Below are 20,970 nucleotides of genomic sequence, written 5' to 3'. Positions count from 1 at the left end.
GATACCATCGCTATAAAGTGACTGGACTCCCACCTGGTCACGTGACAGCCCCTCACAGGTGTTTCGCGAGACCTTGATTGACGCGAACCCACTCACATACCCTCTCACTCTCCACTGCAGTTGAAATCATCAACCACACAGCTCTCGGTTTTAAAAAACACCACAGCAGTGCTAACGTGACCCTCATTCAGACACTATTGATGAACGGCCATCGATTGTGAACCTCAAAATAGTGCATCTCGCGCGGATCGCGGTGTGTGTAGGAAGGGGGGTGCGAGCGGAAGCCGCGAGCGCAGTGGCTGTTTGTGGTGAGCTGTCAATGAGCCCGCGCGGCGGCGCACTCCATGTGTGACAGCAGGAGGAAGGTAGACAGACAGCTCTCGTGGGTGAAGGTCGGCTTCGATGGCGCAGAGGTACCGGTGTTAACTGGCCGAGCACACAAGTGGCGAGTCGGGGGGTGGGTGGGGGGGCTGTACGGCAAACTCAAAGAAGTCAGGATGGACGGGAAGGGCACTTTGAAGATGTTCGGCCGGAAGAAACGGGAACTGATAAAGACGCCGTCCATCTCGAAGAAGTGCCGATCAGGAAGCCCCGGGCCACAGACCAACGCCTGTTCCGTGAGTAGCACAGCGTTTGTGATTTCCTCCTCTGTTCTCGTGTCACAAGCTGCCATATGGTTTATGGAGATTATAGATTGCCGAATGGGCCACTCAAATTTAGTAAAGTTAGTCCAGTGACATCTTGAAAAGTCCGTTCACTGAAAACCCCGTTTGAGGACGCTAATGAAGTAACTGTTCATCTTTCTTTTCTTTTTTTTTTTTTCTTTTTTTTAAATCAAACTCAGACTATTTAACTGCAGAGTTAGGCCTTGGCATATTTTGTTTGGTTACGTCAACGCAATAAAAATAAACAAAGTCAATTTAATTCCAATTTAAGTTTTTAATGGTGAATTCGACAAAGGAGGCAATATTTTGAATGGAAGTAGGCTACATCTTTGTCTGCTGGCCTACACGTAGGCATACTTTTACCATATCAAGTTGTGGTATTGCCCCCAGCGAAACAGTCTGACTCATTTCTGCAATACACGAATATCGTGCTAAGTGTTTTTCTGCAATCGGCGTTAGTTTCGAGTGACTGGTCTTACACTTGGCAATGGGGCCACGTCAGTTGCAGTAACAGGAGCATGAGCATGTTGAGACGTGGTAGCAAAACCAGCTACAACCCTTACGCTACAAGTCGGAGAGTTAAAAAATCAGACGCGAAAGCCAAGGACCAACTGGATATTCTGCCTAACAAGCCCAACGTATGGCTCAAACAGGTAAGTGTGTTTTTATTTTACACACACACGCACGCACGCACACACACACCCACCTGCTCTCTTCTACATATTGCCTTCTCTCTCAGAGCTGAGTTCAACCTTGTAATCTATGTACAGGAGCCTAACTCTGAATGTTTGTCGTGTTGGCCTCCCCTCATTGTAGGTTGGACTGCCCCAAGCATGGTGCTTCTGTTGCGGGGGTGGGGGGGGCACCTGCCGTTGTGTTCCCTGTCTCTGGTCCCTCTTGTTTTTAAACGGAGCTACCGCTCAGACGCAGACCAGGAGAAACACGAATAAGGATCATAGCTAGAAGCTATGCAGTCTATAAGGAAACCCTTCAACTACTTTTATACGTTCATCTTTTTAAAGGGTTGAGATCTGGCGTTCTCCAAAAGCCGCTGCCTTACTTAACCCCTTCATTTTTTATTAAGTTCATTACTAAATTGCCATTTCTGAATTTCTTTGCCACACCCTGTGTTGGCCCAGGAAGCGTTGCGCAAAACTGCTGAGTATCTTGTGTAAGTCTCCCGTTGTGTATTTACCAACAACACCACTGTTTAAGGTCAGCTGGTGGCCTGGCCACTCATCACCCACTGCCAACACCCTGCTGGGTTAAGGTTCAGTAGCATACATCGTCGTGCTTTGTTGTCGTTGGACCTTACACACAATTAATCCGATCTCGTCCTTCTGTGTACCGTCTCTCCCCACTCACCCCCTTTCTCCCTCCTCAAACCCTCTCCCTTCTTCCCCCATCACCCCCTCTCCCTTTCTCCCTCCCTCTCCCTCCCTCCTTCACACTGTCAGCTCTCCATTCTCCAAGAGCAGCCCCGGAAAGATGGGGTTGAGATCACCGTAGTCCCCTCATCCTTCTCCACCTCCTCCTCCTCCCTCCTCCCCCCCGCCACGGCTGGCTTCCTGGACTCCTCGCTGTCCTGCCCGGGCACCCCAGCGACCCAGCACGCCAAGCAGGGCGTCACAGGATCCTCCAACATGGCCACGCTGAGGAGACCTACCTCGCTCAGCCGACACGCCAGCGCTGCAGGTCTGCGCTCGAGACGGTTCATAGAACGCTTGAGATTGGCTGTCGGGCCGTTTACACGTTCTGTAAACTATACACATGCCCCCACAAGCGAGGTGGTCATGGGAGTAAAGGCCCTTTAGTGTATGGTCTGCTCTTTTTAGTATCATGTTAATGACACACTTTTTGAGGTGCGATGGATACATTTACATTGAGGGTATTTTGCAGACGCTTTTATCCAAAGCGACTCACAATTAGTACATAGGTCAAAAGAAAGAACCAATATATCGCGGTCTGTACTGTAAGGATGTTCATAGAATCAATTGCGCCAACAATCGCTACAACAAAGATAGCTAGGATAAGATGCTTCACAATGCTAAGTACTAATTTTAAGGACGTACAACATACAATAAGTGTGTACATTAAGTGCCAGGACGTACAACATACAATATGTGTGTACATTAAGTGCCAGGACATACAACATACAATAAGTGTGTACGTTGAGTGCCAGGACGTACAACACACAATAAGAGCGTAAGGGGGGAGGCTATGCAGAGTCTAGGTGAACCCTGCGATGAGTGGAACCAAGGGTCTGTCTGGCTGAGCAGTTCTCCTCCCCTTCGTCCAGGGTTCCCCCTGCAGTCGTGGGTGTTCACCAAGGGCCAGGGGAAGAGCCCCCTGACACCCACCAACCCCGTGGAGGGCCTGGAGAGCACGGCCATCGAGGTGGAGGACATCCCCGCCCTGCTGCGTGACGTGGCCCGCTTCGCCGAGGCGGTGGAGAAGCTGAAGGACGTGGTGCTGGCCGAGGGTACGTACCCGGGGGACCAGGCCAGGGGGGGGGGGGGGGAGGCAGTAGCTCAGGAGGCAGAGCGGGTCGGCTGGTGACTATAAGGCTGCTGCTAGTTCGATCCCCGGCTCCTCCTAGCGGAGTGTCGAGGTGTCCCTGAGCGGGACGCCTCGCCCTGACTGCTCCCGACGAGCTGGCTGTCGCCCTGCGTTGTCGACACCGCCGTTGTGTGTGAATGTCAGGCAATATTGTGAAGCGCTTTGGATATATAATGCAGTCCATTTACCAGTTCCCAGTTCCCAGTTCCCAGGAGCCCTGTCTGTAAACTGAACGTTGGTGGTGGCGGAGGGTATATACCCAGAGACCAGTTTGCAGGAGCCCTGTCTGTAAACATGAGACAATTCAAACCGGCTGATCTAGTCTGTCAATATGGATATTGATATTAATGTGGGGGGGAAAGAGAACAGACGAGTACAGGCAATGTGGGAGGTGCAGTTTGCAATCTTTTGGCTACCACGATCGATTCTCTATCCAGTGCCATGTGTGCGGTGTCCTGGACCTGTGTCTGTGTCTGGTGTGACACCGCAGTAATTGGCATGAAGTGTTGCAATGGCCTTGGGCTTCTCGAGTGTGTTTGTGAGTGTGTGGTGTGTGTGCAGTCTTAACGCATGCCGTTTTTTTCTATTGCAAATGCTAATCAGTTTAATTGCTGGGTTTGTATTTAGGCTTATCATAAAACACCAAGGGATTTTCATTACATCAGTGGTTAAAAAACCATCCCTCAGTGCTCATGGTCAAAATACATCTCAAAAGCTCGGAGAGGCATTCGTTTTTTTTCCTCAACAAAGCCATTGTTTTTGAGTGCTATTCGTTTGGGTACTCGTCAGTCGGTTGGTCAGTTTTATTTTTAAAGCGTATGTTCTCTGATGCAATGCGTCAAACTTGAGCGCCTGTCGACAACACTACTGTTTTGCCTCATTTATTTTGTGTGTGGAGGGGAGGGGTGTGCAAGCAGGCATCACAAAGCTTGTTCCGATCCTTTTGGTGTGTACATGTGTGGGTGGGTGTGTGTGTGTGTGTCGAACAAGTGCCTGTTGGCTTCCTCTCTCCAACTGAAAGGCTGCGTCCGCAGCCGACCGCACGCCCCAAACAGGAAACCAGCCTCATGTTCGCAGCAGAACCCTCCCCCTCTTGCACTGCGCTGCAGAGCTCACGTCGCAAAACGCCTTCAGGCAGAGCACGAAGTCTAAGGGGATCGTGAACTTGTCTTCGTGGGGCCCAAGAGATAAGGATGGGAGGGGCCCGGCCCTAAACAAAAGGCTCAGTGTCTCATTGTCAGACTCAGGCCAAACTCCAACTGGATCAGGACTCATTTTGGGTCCTGAGCCTCAGTTTTAAGAAGCGCTGGCCTCTGTAAAGTGGTCTCACCTCACACATAATACTAATCCAACAAACTCCCAAGAAACAACTGGTTATAAATAGGTAGGCACCCTATGCTTGCTATTTGCCTTTGCTTGTTATCGTCAAGGTGGCACCTTACCAGGGCTGAGAATTGCCAGGTACCTCACAATTCAATTTGATTCTTTAGGTCTTGGTTCGATTTTGATTTGATATTGATCAAATTGCTTCGATATCGATTCAATAATACGTGCTGAGGTAGATGACAAAAATACCTAAATATTATTTAGAATTAACCATTTCAAAATGAATCAACCATTTCATTGTGCTTTAACTAGCAAAAAGGGAATACACCATTGTATAGTATTGTTCCTGAGCTAAACTTGCAGTATAAAAGTAATAATCATAACATGGACAAATGTAAAAGGGCATGTACATTTAGGCATGCTCGCTTCTAGATTACAATGACTGAGTATGCTTTTTTAAATTTGTTTTTATCGAAATAATCAATTTCAAAAATAATTCTGAATCGAAATTGAATCGAGAGCAAATAAATTGCATTGATGAATCGATATTTTTACCCAGACCTACACCTTACTGCTTAATATAACGGTGATGTTTCTTATTCTTGTCTTTTATTCACCTTCAGTCGCCTTAGTGAGCTATCTCTTCTGCTGGGTGCCTTGCCTTTATCTGGCTCCATTGTGTCATGTCCCCCAACCGCAGGGAGCATCTAAACAGGAAGGCATGATGGATAGCGTTTGACAGAAAGGCCTCGTTCCCGTGCTTCCCCCTCTGATAGGCTGGCTGCGTCGCCGCGATCCACGCCGCATGTGACGACAGCAGCAGACCGAGCTCATTAGTCACACTGGTGGGGTCCTCAGTTCCTCACTCTCTGAAACCTTTAGACATGTTTCGTCAGACTTCACATCACAAGACATGGCGAAGATGTGGTGAAGGTCGTAGGCTCTTCGTCGATGCTGACGGGGCTTGCCCCTTTCTGACAGAAATGATGAATCGATGCATCCGCTTGAATGCCAGAATTTAAGGCATTAAGTAAGAAGTATAATCTAACGGGTTGATATTATCTATTGAGGTGGATTATCTCAATCTATTGTATATCTCAATAGTATGAATAATGTTGAAATGTCACCAAACAATGGAAAAGTCCACTTCCTCTCTGTGAAACTAACCTTGGGTCACCCAGCCCTGTGTGTGTGTGTCTGTGTGTGTGTGTGTGTGTGTTGCGTTGCGTAGCGGGGGGTGGGGGGGTCTGCATCGTATTGGACATGTTGTCTCCAAGGGTTTCACTCCTTGAGTGAGTCCTGGTTGGACACACTAACACACAGACCGGATCAGCGAGAAGTAATCAAAACAGTTGTTGCTCCGTGGGGATCCTTCCCATAATGTAGGAATATCGGAGCCCATCAGTGGGGGGAAAAAAGAAGCACTTTAATAGGACATACATTGACCAGCTAGTCACAAAACGATCTAAATAGAGGCTCCATGTTGGAAAATCTGGACATTTTCCTTCAACTGACGTCCACCGCTCATAGGAAGCAGGAATGCGGGAATCGGGCAAGGGTGGACGGAATATGCGATCAAACAGACTCTCAACCGCCTCCGCCCCCTCTGCTTACCTTATTCCCGTTCCCTCCGGTCCAGGTAAGAAGGAGAGCCGGCGTCCCGTGGCCCACGAGTGCTTGGGAGAGGTGCTGCGTGTGCTGCGTCAGGTGATCAACACTTACCCTCTGCTCAACACCGTGGAGATCCTGACCGCTGCCGGCAAACTCATCTCCAAGGTCAAAGGTCAGTCCGAGGCATAGAGCGCAACACCTAGAGCAGCTACTTTAAAGAGCACCTATTGTGCTTTTTCGACTTTTATGACCTATAAACGTTGTTATAATGATTTATAGTCATGTTTAACCACTATTATCGTGTGTCCCAGCGTTTGGGGGTGATACAGCTAGAGTTGTTCCGATTCCAGTGTATGGACTTCTCTCCGATACCAGCATTGGAAGTTCCTCTGATCGGGTATCAGCGAGTACACAAGCCTTTGCGCCAATCCGAAACCATCACGTGACTAGCTTATTTACGACACGGACAAAGAACATTACAAACGCGTGCAGTGTTATGCTGTGTTCGTTAATGGTCGGAGGTGGAAAGTCGGAATGGGAAACGCTTCATCTTCGACCTACCTTGTTCGAGCTACTGAGTCGCTAATCTGCAAGAATACAAATGTGGTGTTATAATTATAAATTATCCCGAAATAATAATCGTACTCTGTATATAAGTTCAGGTATTGGGGAGGTAAAAATGGTATCGGAACATCTCTAGATATGGGTGGGTTTTTGTGTCCTATAATGGATGTACTTTTACTTTCCATCTTCTTTTTTTAGTAATGTTTGCTCTCATATGAACTCGTATTTTCTCGTTGTCACAGCCCATTGTCTCACACAGGCACTTGTAACTTTGCTTTTCAGGCTTTCACTACGAGCTTTGCAACGACGCGGATAAGCAGGACTTTGAGAAGGCCATTGAGACCATCGCAGTCGCTTTCAGCAGCAAGTCAGTATCCTGGATTACACAACTCTCGTTCTCTGTCAACGTCGATTTAGCTTTACAAATTTAACCTAGATTGATGTTGGATTACAATCAGTATTGCGAGCTGCACTAATCTCAGAACTAATATGTCTAGGTTTTTTTTAGATCATTGGGTTACAGGGAAAATAAGGGTCAAAGACTGATTACATACAGTATACATGCACATTTTTAAGCAAGGATTCTTTGGTGCACATGGAGAGAGAAGTGAAGAGATGGGGAAACATTTGCATGAGGCAGAGCTGAAAACAGGAAGTGGCTTTGTTACCACATATGACAAAAACCCAACATTTAGAAAATGCTGTGTGCTTCTAGGCTGTTGTACAAACTTATCACCCCAGAAGAATCACATGTTTGTGATTTATTAACAATGTTTGTGCGAATAATCCGTTAGCTTTAGCTGCCAAAGATAACTTTTTGACAAATTGGATGAAATCGGCCATGATAAACTTGAATGTACCTTTTTTGTGAATCTCAAATGTTTCCCCATTTGGCGTCAACAGGGGCTCAGTGTTCAGGAAGTGAGCAGAGAATGCAGACATTTGTGCTCATTTGCTCATTTCCTTTTTTGTCTTCTGCGATTGAAGAAATTAAATGGTTCACTTCAGCCCTAACGTGGCAGATCCAAAGAATATCAAATAGAGTTTGTAAAGGGACATAGTGTTTTTATATCTCTCCTTCGCTATACAACCAATAAATAATTTCCTATGGCATGTATTTTGTTAGGGCAGTTACTGAACATGTTTCTTTCTTTCTTTCTTTCTTTCTTTCTTTCTCTTCCCCCCCCCCCCCCCAGTGTGTCCGAGCTGCTCATGGGGGAGGTGGACAGCAGCACTCTGCTGTCCCTGCTGCCCACAGAGAAGAGCAGGGTGAGTGAGTGAGCTCTGGAGCTCTGGCTCCTGGCCCATCAGGGACCCAGCAGGACTCCTCAGCCCGTGAAATGTAGAAACGAGCATGAGGCGGTTATTGTTTGTTATACATTAACTATCCTTTGAACTTTGGCAAATACATTCAGCACTTCCACGGTTATCATTTTATTTATTTATCTGATGCATTTAATATTTGATTAGTAAATCTCTCTCGAGTCAGTCTTGTATTGAATGTTTAACAGCAGTCCATATACAATAATCATCAAATGGTTACCCCACCAATTCAAAATTCGATTAATTAAAATGTCCATCATTTTCAAATGCACCTCTGAATTCTAACGAGGCTCCGTGGTTAGAGAACGTGGTTAGATGTTTGCCTCTCTGGGGCTGATTGGTCTGACCGTGGTCTATGTTCTCCGCAGTCTCTGGAGAACTTGTACGCTGCATCGGGACACGGAGCCGACGGGGGTCTGTCGAGGAGTGACTCCCAGGACATAGGTAGGTCATGCAGACAGCGAATAACACCGTGTGTGTGTGTGTGTGCGTGTGTGTGTGTGTGTGTGTGTGTGTGTGTGTGTGTGTGTGTGTGTGTGTGTGTGTGTGTGTGTGTGTGTGTGTGTGTGTGTGTGTGTGTGTGTGTGTGTGTGTGTGTGTGTGTGTGTGTGTGTGTGCGATGCACAATGAAGCCCATTTGGTGCACCTGACTCTTAACTAACACCGTGTGTGTGTGTGTGCGCGATGCACAATGAAGCCCATTTGGTGCACCTGACTCTTAACTAACACCATCTGTGTGTGTGTGTGTGTGTGTGTGTGTGTGTGTGTGCGTGTGCGCGATGCACAATGAAGCCCATTTGGTGCACCTGACTCTTAACTAACACCATCTGTGTGTGTGTGTGTGTGTGTGTGTGTGTGTGTGTGTGTGTGCGCGATGCACAATGAAGCCCATTTGGTGCACCTGACTCTTAACTAACACCATCTGTGTGTGTGTGTGTGTGTGTGTGTGCAGTCCAGGACGCCGACGTCAACGAGGTCCTCCAGCGGAGCGAGGGAGGGGTGGACTCGGCGCTGCTCTACGCCAAAACCATCTCCAAGTACATGAAGGACCTGATCACCTACGTGGAGAAGAGGACCTCACTCGGTAGGCATGCACATGGTGGCAGTAGCTCAGGTGTTAGAGGGGGGGTCGGCTGGCAACCGGAAGGTTGCTGGTCCGATCCCCGGCTGTTAGTGTCGAGGTGTCCCCGAGCAAGGCACCTCACCCCAGCTGCTCCCGACGAGCCGGCTGTCGCCTTGCGTAGTGGACACCGCCGTCAGTGTGTGAATGTGCTTGAATCCGTGAATGTTGGGTGATGGTGGCCCCCTTTTGAGTGGCCACTGGTTAGAACAGCGCTTTTATAAATACACCCCATCTACCGATAACACCTGCTTAGCGTGAACACATGAAGGAGAAGACTGTCTCTTTCATTCCTTCCTAACCTCGCTTCCTGTCTTTGCCCTCCCAGAGATGGAGTTCTCCAAAGGCCTGCAGAGGTTGTACCAGTCCTGCAAGCACAGCATCACGCATGTAAATGTCCACCTCTGTCCTACTCGCTGGTTGTCCATAAAGTTGCTCCAATACCAGTATCAGAAATTCCCCCAATACCAAGCTAACGCTGCCAATACTAGCCTCTTCCAAGCTAACCACGCTTAACCTAGCATTACCAACCTGACGTTGCCTTGCTGCCAAGTGTAAAATGTTTCTTTCTCCCCCCCCCCAGCCCCACATGCCGCTGTTCTCCATCTACTCCCTGGCTCTGGAGCAGGACCAGGAGCAGAGTGTGGGCCTGCAGCAGGCCTACACCACACTGCACAACCAGACCTTCATCCAGGTACACAAGTGCACACTTAGCACACACCTACACTGCACAACCAGACCTTCATCCGGGTACACACACAGACGTACACACAGACGTACGCACACATACACACACGTACACATACAAGCACGCACGCATGCGCACACACATTATATCTGTATTGACTCAATACAGCACTCTTCTGGGCAAACAGTCATCCAGGTATGTATAGAAAACGTCATACCATCGGTATGTCCACCTTCTCAAGCACGGCCTCATCACGGCTATATTGTGATGCTATCTGCTCGGTCAGGAACTGTTTGCCCTCTCCACTCACCGCCTCCTCCCTCTCTCTGCAGCCGCTGATGCAGCGCAAACAGGAGCATGAGAAGAAGCGGAAGGAGATCAAGGAGGCCTGGATTCGAGCCAAGAGGAAACTGGTGGGTGGGGGTGGATGGATGGATGGGTGGTTGGGTGGTTCGGTTGCGGGGCGTGCACACACTTGCGCACCGATAATTCTTTGTGTTTCATGTTGAGCATCATTGCACCACGTCATGATGTCACCGTGCGTCAAGAACCGAAAGGACCGTAGGATGTGTGAGGAACGTCACGCCAGAGTCCACCCCTGCCTTGCAGATGGAGTGCGAGGCGAACCTGCGCAAGGCCAAGCAGGCGTACGTGGTCCGCTGCGAGGACTACGACAAGGCCAAGGCCGCCGCCAGCCGGGCAGAGGAGGAGGCCGGAGGAAAGACCCTGGAGAAGAAGAAACGTGTGGAGGAGGATGCTCGCAACAAGGTCCTCAAACAACTCCTTCAGCAAGGAGTGGTGCTCCTTTATTAGACAGACACACACAGACACACAGACACAGACAGACACACAGACACAGACAGACACACAGACACAGACAGACACACAGACACAGACAGACACACAGACACAGACAGACACACACACAGACACACACATAGACACACACACAGACACACACAGATTTTTGGTTGAATTCAGAGCGACATGGCTGTATTTGTTAGATCGGTGTAAATGATGTGGTCATAGTTGGCTGTCTAGATGGGCCAACTGATTACAAATGCTGATGGTAGTGCTCATCTTTGTCTGTAGTTGTCCCTCTCTGTGCATCCGTCCGTGAATCCATCTTGTTTGTCTGTCTCTCTGTCCGTGAATCCACCTTGTGTGTCTGCGTCTGTCCGTGAATCCACCTTGTGTGTCTGCGTCTGTCCGTGAATCCATATTGTGTGTCTGCGTCTGCCGTGAATCCATCTTGTGTGTCTGCGTCTGTCCATGGATCCATCTTGTGTGTCTGCGTCTGTCCGTGGAGCCACCTTGTGTGTCTGTCTCTCCGTCCGTGGATCCACCTTGTGTGTCTGTCTCTCTGTCCGTGAATCCACCTTGTGTGTCTGCGTCTGTCCGTGAATCCACCTTGTGTGTCTGCGTCTGTCCGTGAATCCACCTTGTGTGTCTGCGTCTGTCCGTGGATCCATCTTGTGTGTCTGCGTCTGTCCGTGGATCCACCTTGTGTGTCTGTCTCTCCGTCCGTGAATCCACCTTGTGTGTCTGTCTCTCTGTCCGTGAATCCAACTTGTGTGTCTCTCTCTTTGTGTCTGACGGTCTCGTGGGACTTGCAGGCGGAGGAGGCTGAGGCCACCTATAAAACCTGCATCGCCGACGCCACCACGCAAGACAACAATCTGCAGCACACCAAGGTCACCGTGCTGAGACAGCTGCAGGAGGTGGTGAAACAGAGTGACCAGACGCTCCGCTCCGTGAGTACACATACGCACAAAACAACACCACAACCCTAGCGCACAAAACGACAATACCGCCACACGCGCGCAGAAAAAAAACATCACCACAACGCATGAGCACAAAACTCCACAACACACTAGCATGCTCAAAAGACAACAACAAGACTCACAAGCACAAACTTCACAACACACACACATGCACAAAAGACAACAACAAGACTCACAAGTACAAAACTTCACAACACACACGCCTGCACTAAACACCACCACCACCAACACGGAAATGCAAAGATAACCTCTGGAAAACGTAGACTATACAGATCTGTACACTTGACATGTGCCAATAACTATTTCCCTGAAAGCCGTGCCAGAGTCTAGATTGGATGAATAGGAGGGGAAACGATCATAAGGTCACAGTCATGGTTCCCTTTTGTGGACATCTAACTTCTCCACTCCTTTGTTCCCCCCAGGCCACCATCTCCTACTACCAGATCATGCACATGCAGACGGTGGCCCTGCCGGTCAACTACCAGACCCTGTGTGAGAGCAGCAAGCTGTACGACCTGGGCCAGCAGTACGGCGCCTGCGTGCGGGACCTCCAGCTGCCGGAGCAGCCCGTCACCCAGTACACCTTCGAACCCTACTCCCCCTCCAGCTCGGCCTCCACGCAGTAAGTCTGGGCGGCGTGGGCCTCAGGAGGTAGAGCCGGTGGGCCGGTCACCGGAGCGATGGGCTGTCCCTGAGCACGACACCGACCTTACCCTTACTGCTCCCGACAAGATGGCTGTCGCCTTGCTTGGCTGACACCACCGTCGGTGTGTGATAACGGAAACAAGTCAAAGTTGTCACTTGTCACACATAATTTTACACCTTGGCCATAGCGTATGCTTCTATGATGTGCGTCTGTCCTTGTTGGGTCATTTACTCATTATGGCGTTCTATTTCCCCCCCGATTCATATATATTTAGCATCATCAATTGCACGTTTCTAACGCTGTCCCCTGTGTCTTCCAGCCAGAACAGCAGGTCCAGGAACGACAGCTTCAACGCCGAGCAGTCGAGCGAGGCCCAGGAGGCCAGGGACGCAGAGGTCAACAGAAAGCGTAAGGGTTCCCCGCTAATGCTATCATTCCGCCGTGGCTCAGGAACCCTGTTTTAGTGTAACACTAAACCCACCTTACTAAATACAAGGCCTTCGCCTGTGGAGTCGTATCCCGTTTCTGCGCGGTATTCCAGGGTAAACAAATGGACCGGTTGCCTTGGGGCAGTATCACACAGCTAGAATTCAGTTCATCGGTTAGGCAAGAAGAGAACAATTGGTGAATAGTCTTTTGGAAAATATGTATGGCACTTCTCTGACTTGAGTCAATTGATCTGTTGATGCAACCCTTCTCCCTCATCTGGGGAATGCTCAGGGCTGGGTCATAAATCCTGGGGATCCACCGTGAGCGATGAAAGTGTGGGAGCAGCAGGCCTGGAGTCGCCTACGATCAGCACCAGTAAGTCATCCGCCTTCTCCTCACCTCTGTCACTGCTCACACGGTGCTGGGGTCGGCTTAGCTCAGGCGGTAGAGCGGGTTGACTTGTAACCTGAAGGTTGCTAGTTTGGCCCCCGGCTCCTCCTAGCCTCGAGTGTCAAGGTGTCCCTGAGCGAGACGCCTCACCCTGACTGCTCCCGACGGGCTGGCTGTCGCTGTGCACGGTTGACTCTGCCGTCGGTGTGTGAACGTGTGTATAAATTTTGGATAAAAGCGTCTGCTAAATGCCCTAAGTGTAAATGTGCTGGAGACTCCATTTCACTCACGGATGTAGAGTCCTGATCAATCGGAATTGTTATTTCTAGCCCTTCACCCATCTCTGTAACTGTCCTGCAGCTTCTGAACGGTGGAGAAAGGGTTGGCTCAACGTGTCGGTGCGTGTTATTTGTTGCTTCTTTCAGGTGACGATAGAAAGATGGGCCGGAGCTCCTCCACTGGAACCATGTCCTCCAACGAAGACGCGGACGAGAAGGACGGGAACGTGACCTCCTTCGTACCCCAAACTACGCTCAGGGGTTTGTTAGGGGCTATGTTTAACTGAAGGTTGCCTGTCGTGGTTATTGATGTTATTTACTATAGTTTGTCCTCCATTATGTCTTTAACATTATGGACGTTGATTCACGGGACTGCGGTAAAGATATCGGTGGGTTAAAGCAGGGGTTGAAACTAACGGTTGCCCGCTTGCCTGGGGCAACTAAAAATTATATTTGGGTTGAGGTGATTTCTGGTTGCCCGAAAGGGCAAGTGCATTTTTTAGGGTTTGTTAATGTAAATATTTTAAATATTTATTTAAGAGTTTCTAAAAAACTGCAGACCAACCATTTTCTTCAGCAAAATCATACTAAATGGATAGATATTTGCAATTGATCAGCGCGCTGTCTTCTGCGCTGTTTCCGCGGACAGCGAGTTAACAGACGCACAGCGCGAACATAGCCCCGCCTCCTGTCACTCACTCGCAGTGCGGCAGTGATTCGGCACTGGTCTCAATCACGGTCTCAATATGCTGTGCGACGGGTTAGCTAAAGGTAAGCCAACACAGCTAGCATCTCAAGTGCAGCGCCCCCGCGACCGGTTTAGGTAGAGAACGTAGACGGAGTAGTGATGGAGTGCGGTTTGGAAGTACTTTAGATAAAGCAAATTACCAAGGAAAGTCAAAAGAATAATTTAAAGTCATATTCAAATGCAATAACACGGTTTTTGTTGGACTGTGCACGTTTCATAACTGTGCACATGCACAGCAATAGCGATCTTTTTACCGAAATTGGACCTGCACAAACTATATATTATATGAAAGCTGAGCCTCTGTCACACCAAATTTGTACCGGGTGCCAAATTTGTACCGGGTACGTAATACATACGTAATCCATTCCAAACCTGCCTGGCAACAGATGATCGTGGACGATCGCGTCGATTGACGTAGGAAGGTTCAAGAACATTCGCGGTTAAACACTCGGTTTACTACACATTAAACACAGAGGTTACTAGCTAAATTCGATTAAACAATTAAATGCCATACAAATATAAAGTTAGGAACGCTAATAAATGTAATTTGTAAAGTTAGGGCTATCTGTCTTGTCGCGCTCAATGAACGACTTCGCGAATGTTCTTGAACCTTCCTACGTCAATCGACGCGATCGTGCGCGATCATCTGTTGCCAGGCAGGTACAAATTTGGCACCCGGTACAAATTTGGTGTGACAAATTACATTTATTAGCGTTCCTAACTTATATTTGTATTGCATTTAATTGTTTAATCGAATTTAGCTAGTAACCTCTGTGTTTAATGTGTTGTAAACCGAGTGTTTAACCGCGAATGTTCTTGAACCTTCCTACGTCAATCGACGCGATTGTCCGCGATCATCTGTTGCCAGGCAGTTTTGGAATGGATTACGTATGGATTACGTACCCGGTACAAATTTGGCACCCGGTACAAATTTGGTGTGACACCTCCACTGATTCCGACAACCTAAACCATATCATTCTGGGACTAAAACTCGCAAAAAACAACTTAAGAAGAAACTTGCCCTTTTTCTTTTAACAACCAAAAATGAAAATTTACCTTTGTGATTTTTGTCCACAAAGTTGAATCTGATCTCATTAAACCACCGTACACAGATAATCCAGCGGCCAAATTTTGCAACTAAACATGTTGATACAATAAATAATTTAAGAGAAGGTTTCTTAGGAAAGGTAGGTTTGTAAATTGCCTTCAATCAGAATACGTGTTCTTCAGCGCAATCTAGTGGCCATATGTGTATTTGCGAATGTTTGGCTTGGTGTCATTCGATTATATTTGCCCTGAACTTTAAATAGAGGTGTCAAAATGTTAAGATATCTACCTGTTTGTTTCTTATAGTACAACAGTGATACCAACTGATAATGACCAACTGATAATTATTTCAGGTGGAAATGTAATCTTCCACTTAAGCCATGAAGTAGTATCAGCATTGAATATTTCACTTGTAGAAACAATCTTTCTATTGGCACCAAGATGTTATATTATAGCCCTAGCAGTTTTGGAGATATACTCTATTTACTTTTGGTACGTTCTTTTCTGAAAAAAAAACTGTTGGTCCTGTGGTATCGAAAATGTTATAGAATATCCATATTTTTCCAGGTATAGTATCGAAGTTAGAAAATCCGGTATTGTGAAAACACTACTATAAATGCGATTGAATTATTCAGTTAGACCTACAAGAACGGGAAAGTTACAAAAAAATACATGTCTTTGGTACTACCTTGGACATTTAGTTATTTACATTTGCATAAAGTCCAGATGAAAGCATGCAGGTCTACATATAACTGGGCGATAGCATTAATAGGTTGCAACGGTGGACTGAAATCACTTCATGGCACGATGTGACCATTTGGTAAATAAGTAACCAAAGAAGAAGTTTGTTATTTTTTAAACACATACATATATAATACATACATAAAATTAGGCCAGGTGCCTGGCAAAAAGAGGCTCGTTCACGATTCTGATTTTAATCTGGGCAAGTGAACATGACATTCGGGCAGGTCGAACATGACCTGTACTTGCCCGATAGGCAAGTGCTTTTGAAACCTTAGTGTCAACCCCTGGTTTAAAGGAACTGACTGTGTTACAGCCTCTGTTGAAAAGGTTTAACGGTGTGTTGATGGCGTCTAGAAATGAACGGCCTGGAGCCCGACGTGGTGGTCTCCACTGGTCCCTTCCGGAACATTGGCCTGTCCAAGGCGGCGCAGACTCACCGGCTCAGGAAGCTGCGGACCCCGGCCAAGTGTCGCGAGTGCGACAGCTACGTCTACTTCCAGGGCGGCGAGTGTGAGGAGGTCAGCATTTACATTATTAGAATATATGTATTCTGGTTTTTATGAATTATGAAGTCCATGAAAACAGGTTACGAAATCCACGACAAATGTTCTTGAAATGTATTCATTGCTTACGTTTTTAATGGAGCTTATTAACTGCATTTCTGGGCAAGCAAAATTCATACCAAAATGTCCCCTACAAACCCAACCCAAACTATACACTCCACACAAACTCATTATCTATAATTAAGTAGATACAGAGGGCAAAAATCCTTTTATTTAAATTATTATATTTTGTTTGCACACAGATTTTGCAAGCACAGATAATATACAAATACAAAATGATGACCAAAAAATCTCAATATTTTTATATATAATAAAAAAAAGATAGATAGATAGATAGATAGATAGATAGATAGATAGATAGATAGATAGATAGATAGATAGATAGATAGATATTTGGGAAATAATTACCTGATGGTTGGCTACGGCTATTTCTATACCATTTTCTGGCAACGATGAAAAACGAGCGAGGCGGGAGTCTGCGTTTCCCGTCACCATGCCTTATATGGTCTTGCTCTGATGGCTCCACCCTGTCTCTGATTGGCCCGCAGTGCTTCCTGGCGTGCCACAAGCGTTGCCTGGAGACGCTGGCCATCCAGTGCGGCCATAAGAAGCTCCACGGCCGCCTGCAGCTGTTCGGCCAGGACTTCTCCCAGGTGGCGGGCGCGGCCAGCGACGGCGTCCCCTTCATCATCACCAAGTGCATCTCGGAGATCGAGAGACGGGCCCTCAAGCTCAAGGTGGTCACATGCCCTGGGGTTCATGTTGCGCTCTTATTTAGAATTTCTCAAAAACCTGTCCATAACATTGGACCACTGTTGATGCTTGTTCAACAACTTGTTGACACCAGTTTTTTATTCTCTTTTTACATTTGTTATATTTATGGTGTAACAGAGTTGTTCAGAGTTCACCTAGTTACTCTGCATAGCTTCCCCCCTTACTCCCACACCCCTCTTACACATTTGTTGTATGTTGTACCTCCTGGCACTTAAAAACAGTGCTTAGCATTGTCTAGCATCTTATCATATGTCTATCTTTGTTGTATATCAGGAATGGGTTAACCCAACAATTATTATTTGGTTCTATGAACATCCTTACTGTACCGACAGCGATATATTGGTTCTCTTTCTTCTGACAAATCAGTTGTAAGCCGCTTTGGATAAAGGCGTCTGCTAAATACCCTAAATGTAACTGATAAGTTTTGCATTTAACCTTGGAGTCTGGGTCACAAACGCCCAGGTCTATTTCCAAAACGGCGATCTATATCCCCAACCAGCCGTCCATGTATTGACCGGATCTTTCTCCCGGCGGCGGTGTGCAGGGCATCTACCGGGTGAACGGGGTGAAGACCCGCGTGGAGAAGCTGTGTCAGGTCTTTGAGAACGGCAAGGAGTTGGTGGAGCTGTCCCAGTGCTCCCCCCACGACATCAGCAACGTCCTGAAGCTCTACCTCAGACAGGTAGGGCGCCGACGGGCTTTGGTGCTACGAAACACAAGATGGTGTATTGACCCTCTCCTCGTCTTCCTCTTCCACAAACTTGTGCTCTGCCCTCTCCTTTTGAACATGCCCAATTCAGACGCCAAATTTCCAAACGAGGCCTGTGGGTCGTCCCTGAAGCTATCCCAACACCTTGCATAGTTCAAACACCGATCTGCATAGTTCAACCACGGCAACTTCCTCTCCTCTTCCTCTTCCCGGCTCACCCCAGCTCTTTTTCATGCTCTCTCTCTTCTTCCCCTCCAGCTGCCGGAGCCCATCATGCTGTTCCGCCTGTACCACAGTCTGATGGGCCTCTCCAAGGAGAGCCTGCAGCACGAGGCCGAGAGCCCCGAGAAAGAGGAGGCGGAGGGCGGCGGTGGCGTCGGGGGCAAGGGACCGGAGCTGGTAGACCTGGGGGACGACACCGACCCGGAGATCCTGGTCCTGGTGGAGAAGCTGAGGAACATCCTGAAGGAGCTGCCCAAGACCAACATGGCCACCCTGCGCTACATCGTACGCCACCTCCGCAGGTCCGTGGTCAGCCGCTGGGGCGTCACGCGTTTAGAGGGGGAGGACCTCAGCCCAGCACCTCCTGGGGAGGGGCTGGTGCTCGCTCTCCCTTTTTAAAAATAGTTTTAATTTCAACTAAAAGACTGACGATTGATTACTGTATTGATTACCATTTTTCTTGTCGATTTGGGAGGTAACGGCAGGGGGAAAACTGTTTGCTGTAGTGACGACTTGATTCGCTGCATCATTTGTGATGTGAATCCTTATTTTTTTTACTGAAACGAATGAACACAAACTAATTCCCCCCCCCCCCCAGGATCTCTGAGCTGGAGCAGGACAACAAGATGAGTCCCAGTAACCTGGGCATCGTGTTCGGGCCGTCCCTTATGCGGCCCCGTCCCACCGGCGCCACCGTGTCCCTGTCCTCGCTGGTGGACTACCCCCACCAGGCGCGCATCATCGAGGCCCTCATCGTCTTCTACGCCGCCATCTTCCAGCCCAGGACCACCACCCCCACCACCACCGCCACACAGCAGGTGCTTCTGTTTGTAGACGCAGGTTTACATTGGTGTGGCGCGGGGAGAACCGGCTTTTCTGGTCCTTGTGTGTCCGCATAAACAGTCAATAGTGCGCGTTGTCAAACACGCAACATGTATAATCACTAAGTGATTCTTCTGGATGAAGACACACAATGGATAAGCAGGTAGTTTGCTTGGTAGTTGCTGTTCTGACAGTCTACCCCCTGCTGGTCTAGATCTGCACTGCAGACGGGAGCTCTGAGGCCGAGGAAACCAAAGAGACGAGCAGACCGGACTCTGAACAGGTGGAGGAGGAGGAAGGATGTGGTAAGACTTGGGACAAACTCCCCCACGCACGACACCGGTACCGTTAATCCAAAGTACAATTAGAAGTGGACTCGCTGCTAAAAGCGGGGACATTCCCGACATCGTCTTATCCGCATTGTTTTCCTCGGCCCTAATGCTCCGATTGGTGCCGTGATCTGACCTCCAGCCAGCTCCACGGGCTCCAACGAACGGCTGCCCGACTCCGAGACGGACGAGGCGGCGGCGGGCGTGGAGGGCCAGGGTGGCCAGGGGCCCGATGACCCAGAGGACCGCCCCAGGCTGACCCGGCAGCAGAGCCAGTTCAGCGTGGAGGAGGAGGAGGAGGAGGACCAGGCAAGCCTCCGGGAGAGCCCGGAGCCGCCCGGACCGCCGGGAGTGCCGGTGATCTGCATCGAGACGGAGGAGGACCCAGGGCTGCCGGACGGGGAGGAGGTCCCAGCGCTGCCCGACACCGAGCCCCCCGAGGAGGAGGAGGGGGGAGGCGGGGGGGAGGAGCTGAGCGAGGCCCTGGCGGAGCTCAACGTGAACCAGTCCAACAATAACTGTCCCCTCTCCCCCCAAGCCAGCCGCTCAGGGCTGACACACGTGCACAGGAAGCAGCTTCCCCTGACCCGGAACAGGGACCAGGAGCCAGAGTTTGTCTGAGGCCGTCGAGGTGTGTATGTCTCCGTGTGGCCGAGGGTCCCCTCAGAAAGACGGGGGACCCGGGAGCATGTGTGCGTAAGGACTATATTTGAATTTAACTGTTATCTTTTTTCGTCGCGGTTAATTAATTTGTAAATTGTCAGTCAAGAGGTGATTCATGTGGTACGTCGAACAACCTGTCCATTTCAGAAGCCATGTGCAGATTTATACATTCAAATGTGTTCTTTCAGATGCCATGTGCGGTTTTATATATTCAAAACTTTACCAAAGTGTATTTTTAAGTGATCATTTCCTAAAAGGCCTGAGTGATGTCTGCAGTTGCAGCTTCATCAAATGCCTCTCTGCAGTACATGCAGAATTAAGTGCTGCTGGTGTCATTTCAGCACTGGACGTTATAATCTTACCATTTTATTATGCATGTTGTCTGTTCCTTGTTTTGGATGTTACCGTCATAAATAAATTTCAGGCCATTTTAAAAAATTGTGTATGGATTTATGGTTTTATATCCATGATGCTTGATAATTTGAACTGGAACATTAACCACTTCCCCGTTTGCCAAAAGATGTGTACTCAGGCCAGGAGCAGTTAGGTACAGTAAGGGACTAGTTGTTTTGGGATGAATTAACCTCATTGTTAGTTTGAATCAACAAAAGGTAAGGCCTTAAAGGTCCCATATTATACCACAAGGTGTGAGTGATTAGCATTAACAAGCCGTTTTTCAAATCTGCCTCTTCCTGTATTTTAGTGACATCACAAGTGTGCGTGTCCACCTAAATGTATGCTGGATAGATCAGTCTACCAGCGGACTGTAGCTCATCTATCAGTCATACATCTAGGTGGACATGCCCACTTGTGATGGCACTAAAACATGAGATTTATTTTGAAACTGGTTTGTAATTACTAATCACTCACACCTGGTGGTATATTATGGGACCTTTTAAAACAGTCTGGTTTTCACTGTGGGAAGAACTAACTGGTTGGTTGCGTTCAACCTAGTCACTGTATCTT

The 20,970-nt window shown here is 48.3% G+C and overlaps 1 protein-coding gene across 2 annotated transcripts; it reads left to right on the top strand.

Moving 5' to 3' along the window:
- The first annotated feature begins 330 nt into the window (after positions 1-330).
- On the top strand, positions 331-20,430 carry arhgap45b (Rho GTPase activating protein 45b). Of its 2 annotated transcripts, XM_079740211.1 has the most exons (25): positions 527-617; positions 1,125-1,318; positions 2,123-2,360; positions 2,965-3,147; positions 6,190-6,333; positions 7,008-7,092; positions 7,922-7,994; positions 8,417-8,492; positions 9,001-9,132; positions 9,497-9,558; positions 9,752-9,862; positions 10,189-10,269; positions 10,466-10,624; positions 11,473-11,610; positions 12,063-12,262; positions 12,606-12,694; positions 13,007-13,090; positions 13,531-13,644; positions 16,277-16,440; positions 17,034-17,222; positions 17,804-17,941; positions 18,227-18,492; positions 18,789-19,008; positions 19,227-19,317; positions 19,484-20,430. In XM_079740211.1, the coding sequence occupies exons 2-25, from the start codon at positions 1,184-1,186 to the stop codon at positions 19,960-19,962; spliced, it is 3,651 nt and encodes a 1,216-aa protein (XP_079596337.1). In that variant the 5' UTR covers positions 527-617; positions 1,125-1,183; the 3' UTR covers positions 19,963-20,430. The 2 variants fall into 2 exon arrangements, with proteins under 2 accessions (XP_079596336.1, XP_079596337.1); XM_079740210.1 differs by lacking the exon at positions 1,125-1,318 and having other exon boundaries at positions 331-617.
- The last annotated feature ends 540 nt before the right edge of the window (positions 20,431-20,970 follow it).

This window comes from Pollachius pollachius (assembly GCF_949987615.1).
Source record: "Pollachius pollachius genome assembly, chromosome: 7".
Classification (NCBI taxonomy): domain Eukaryota; kingdom Metazoa; phylum Chordata; class Actinopteri; order Gadiformes; family Gadidae; genus Pollachius; species Pollachius pollachius.
This window is presented reverse-complemented; position numbering and strand designations above follow the sequence as displayed.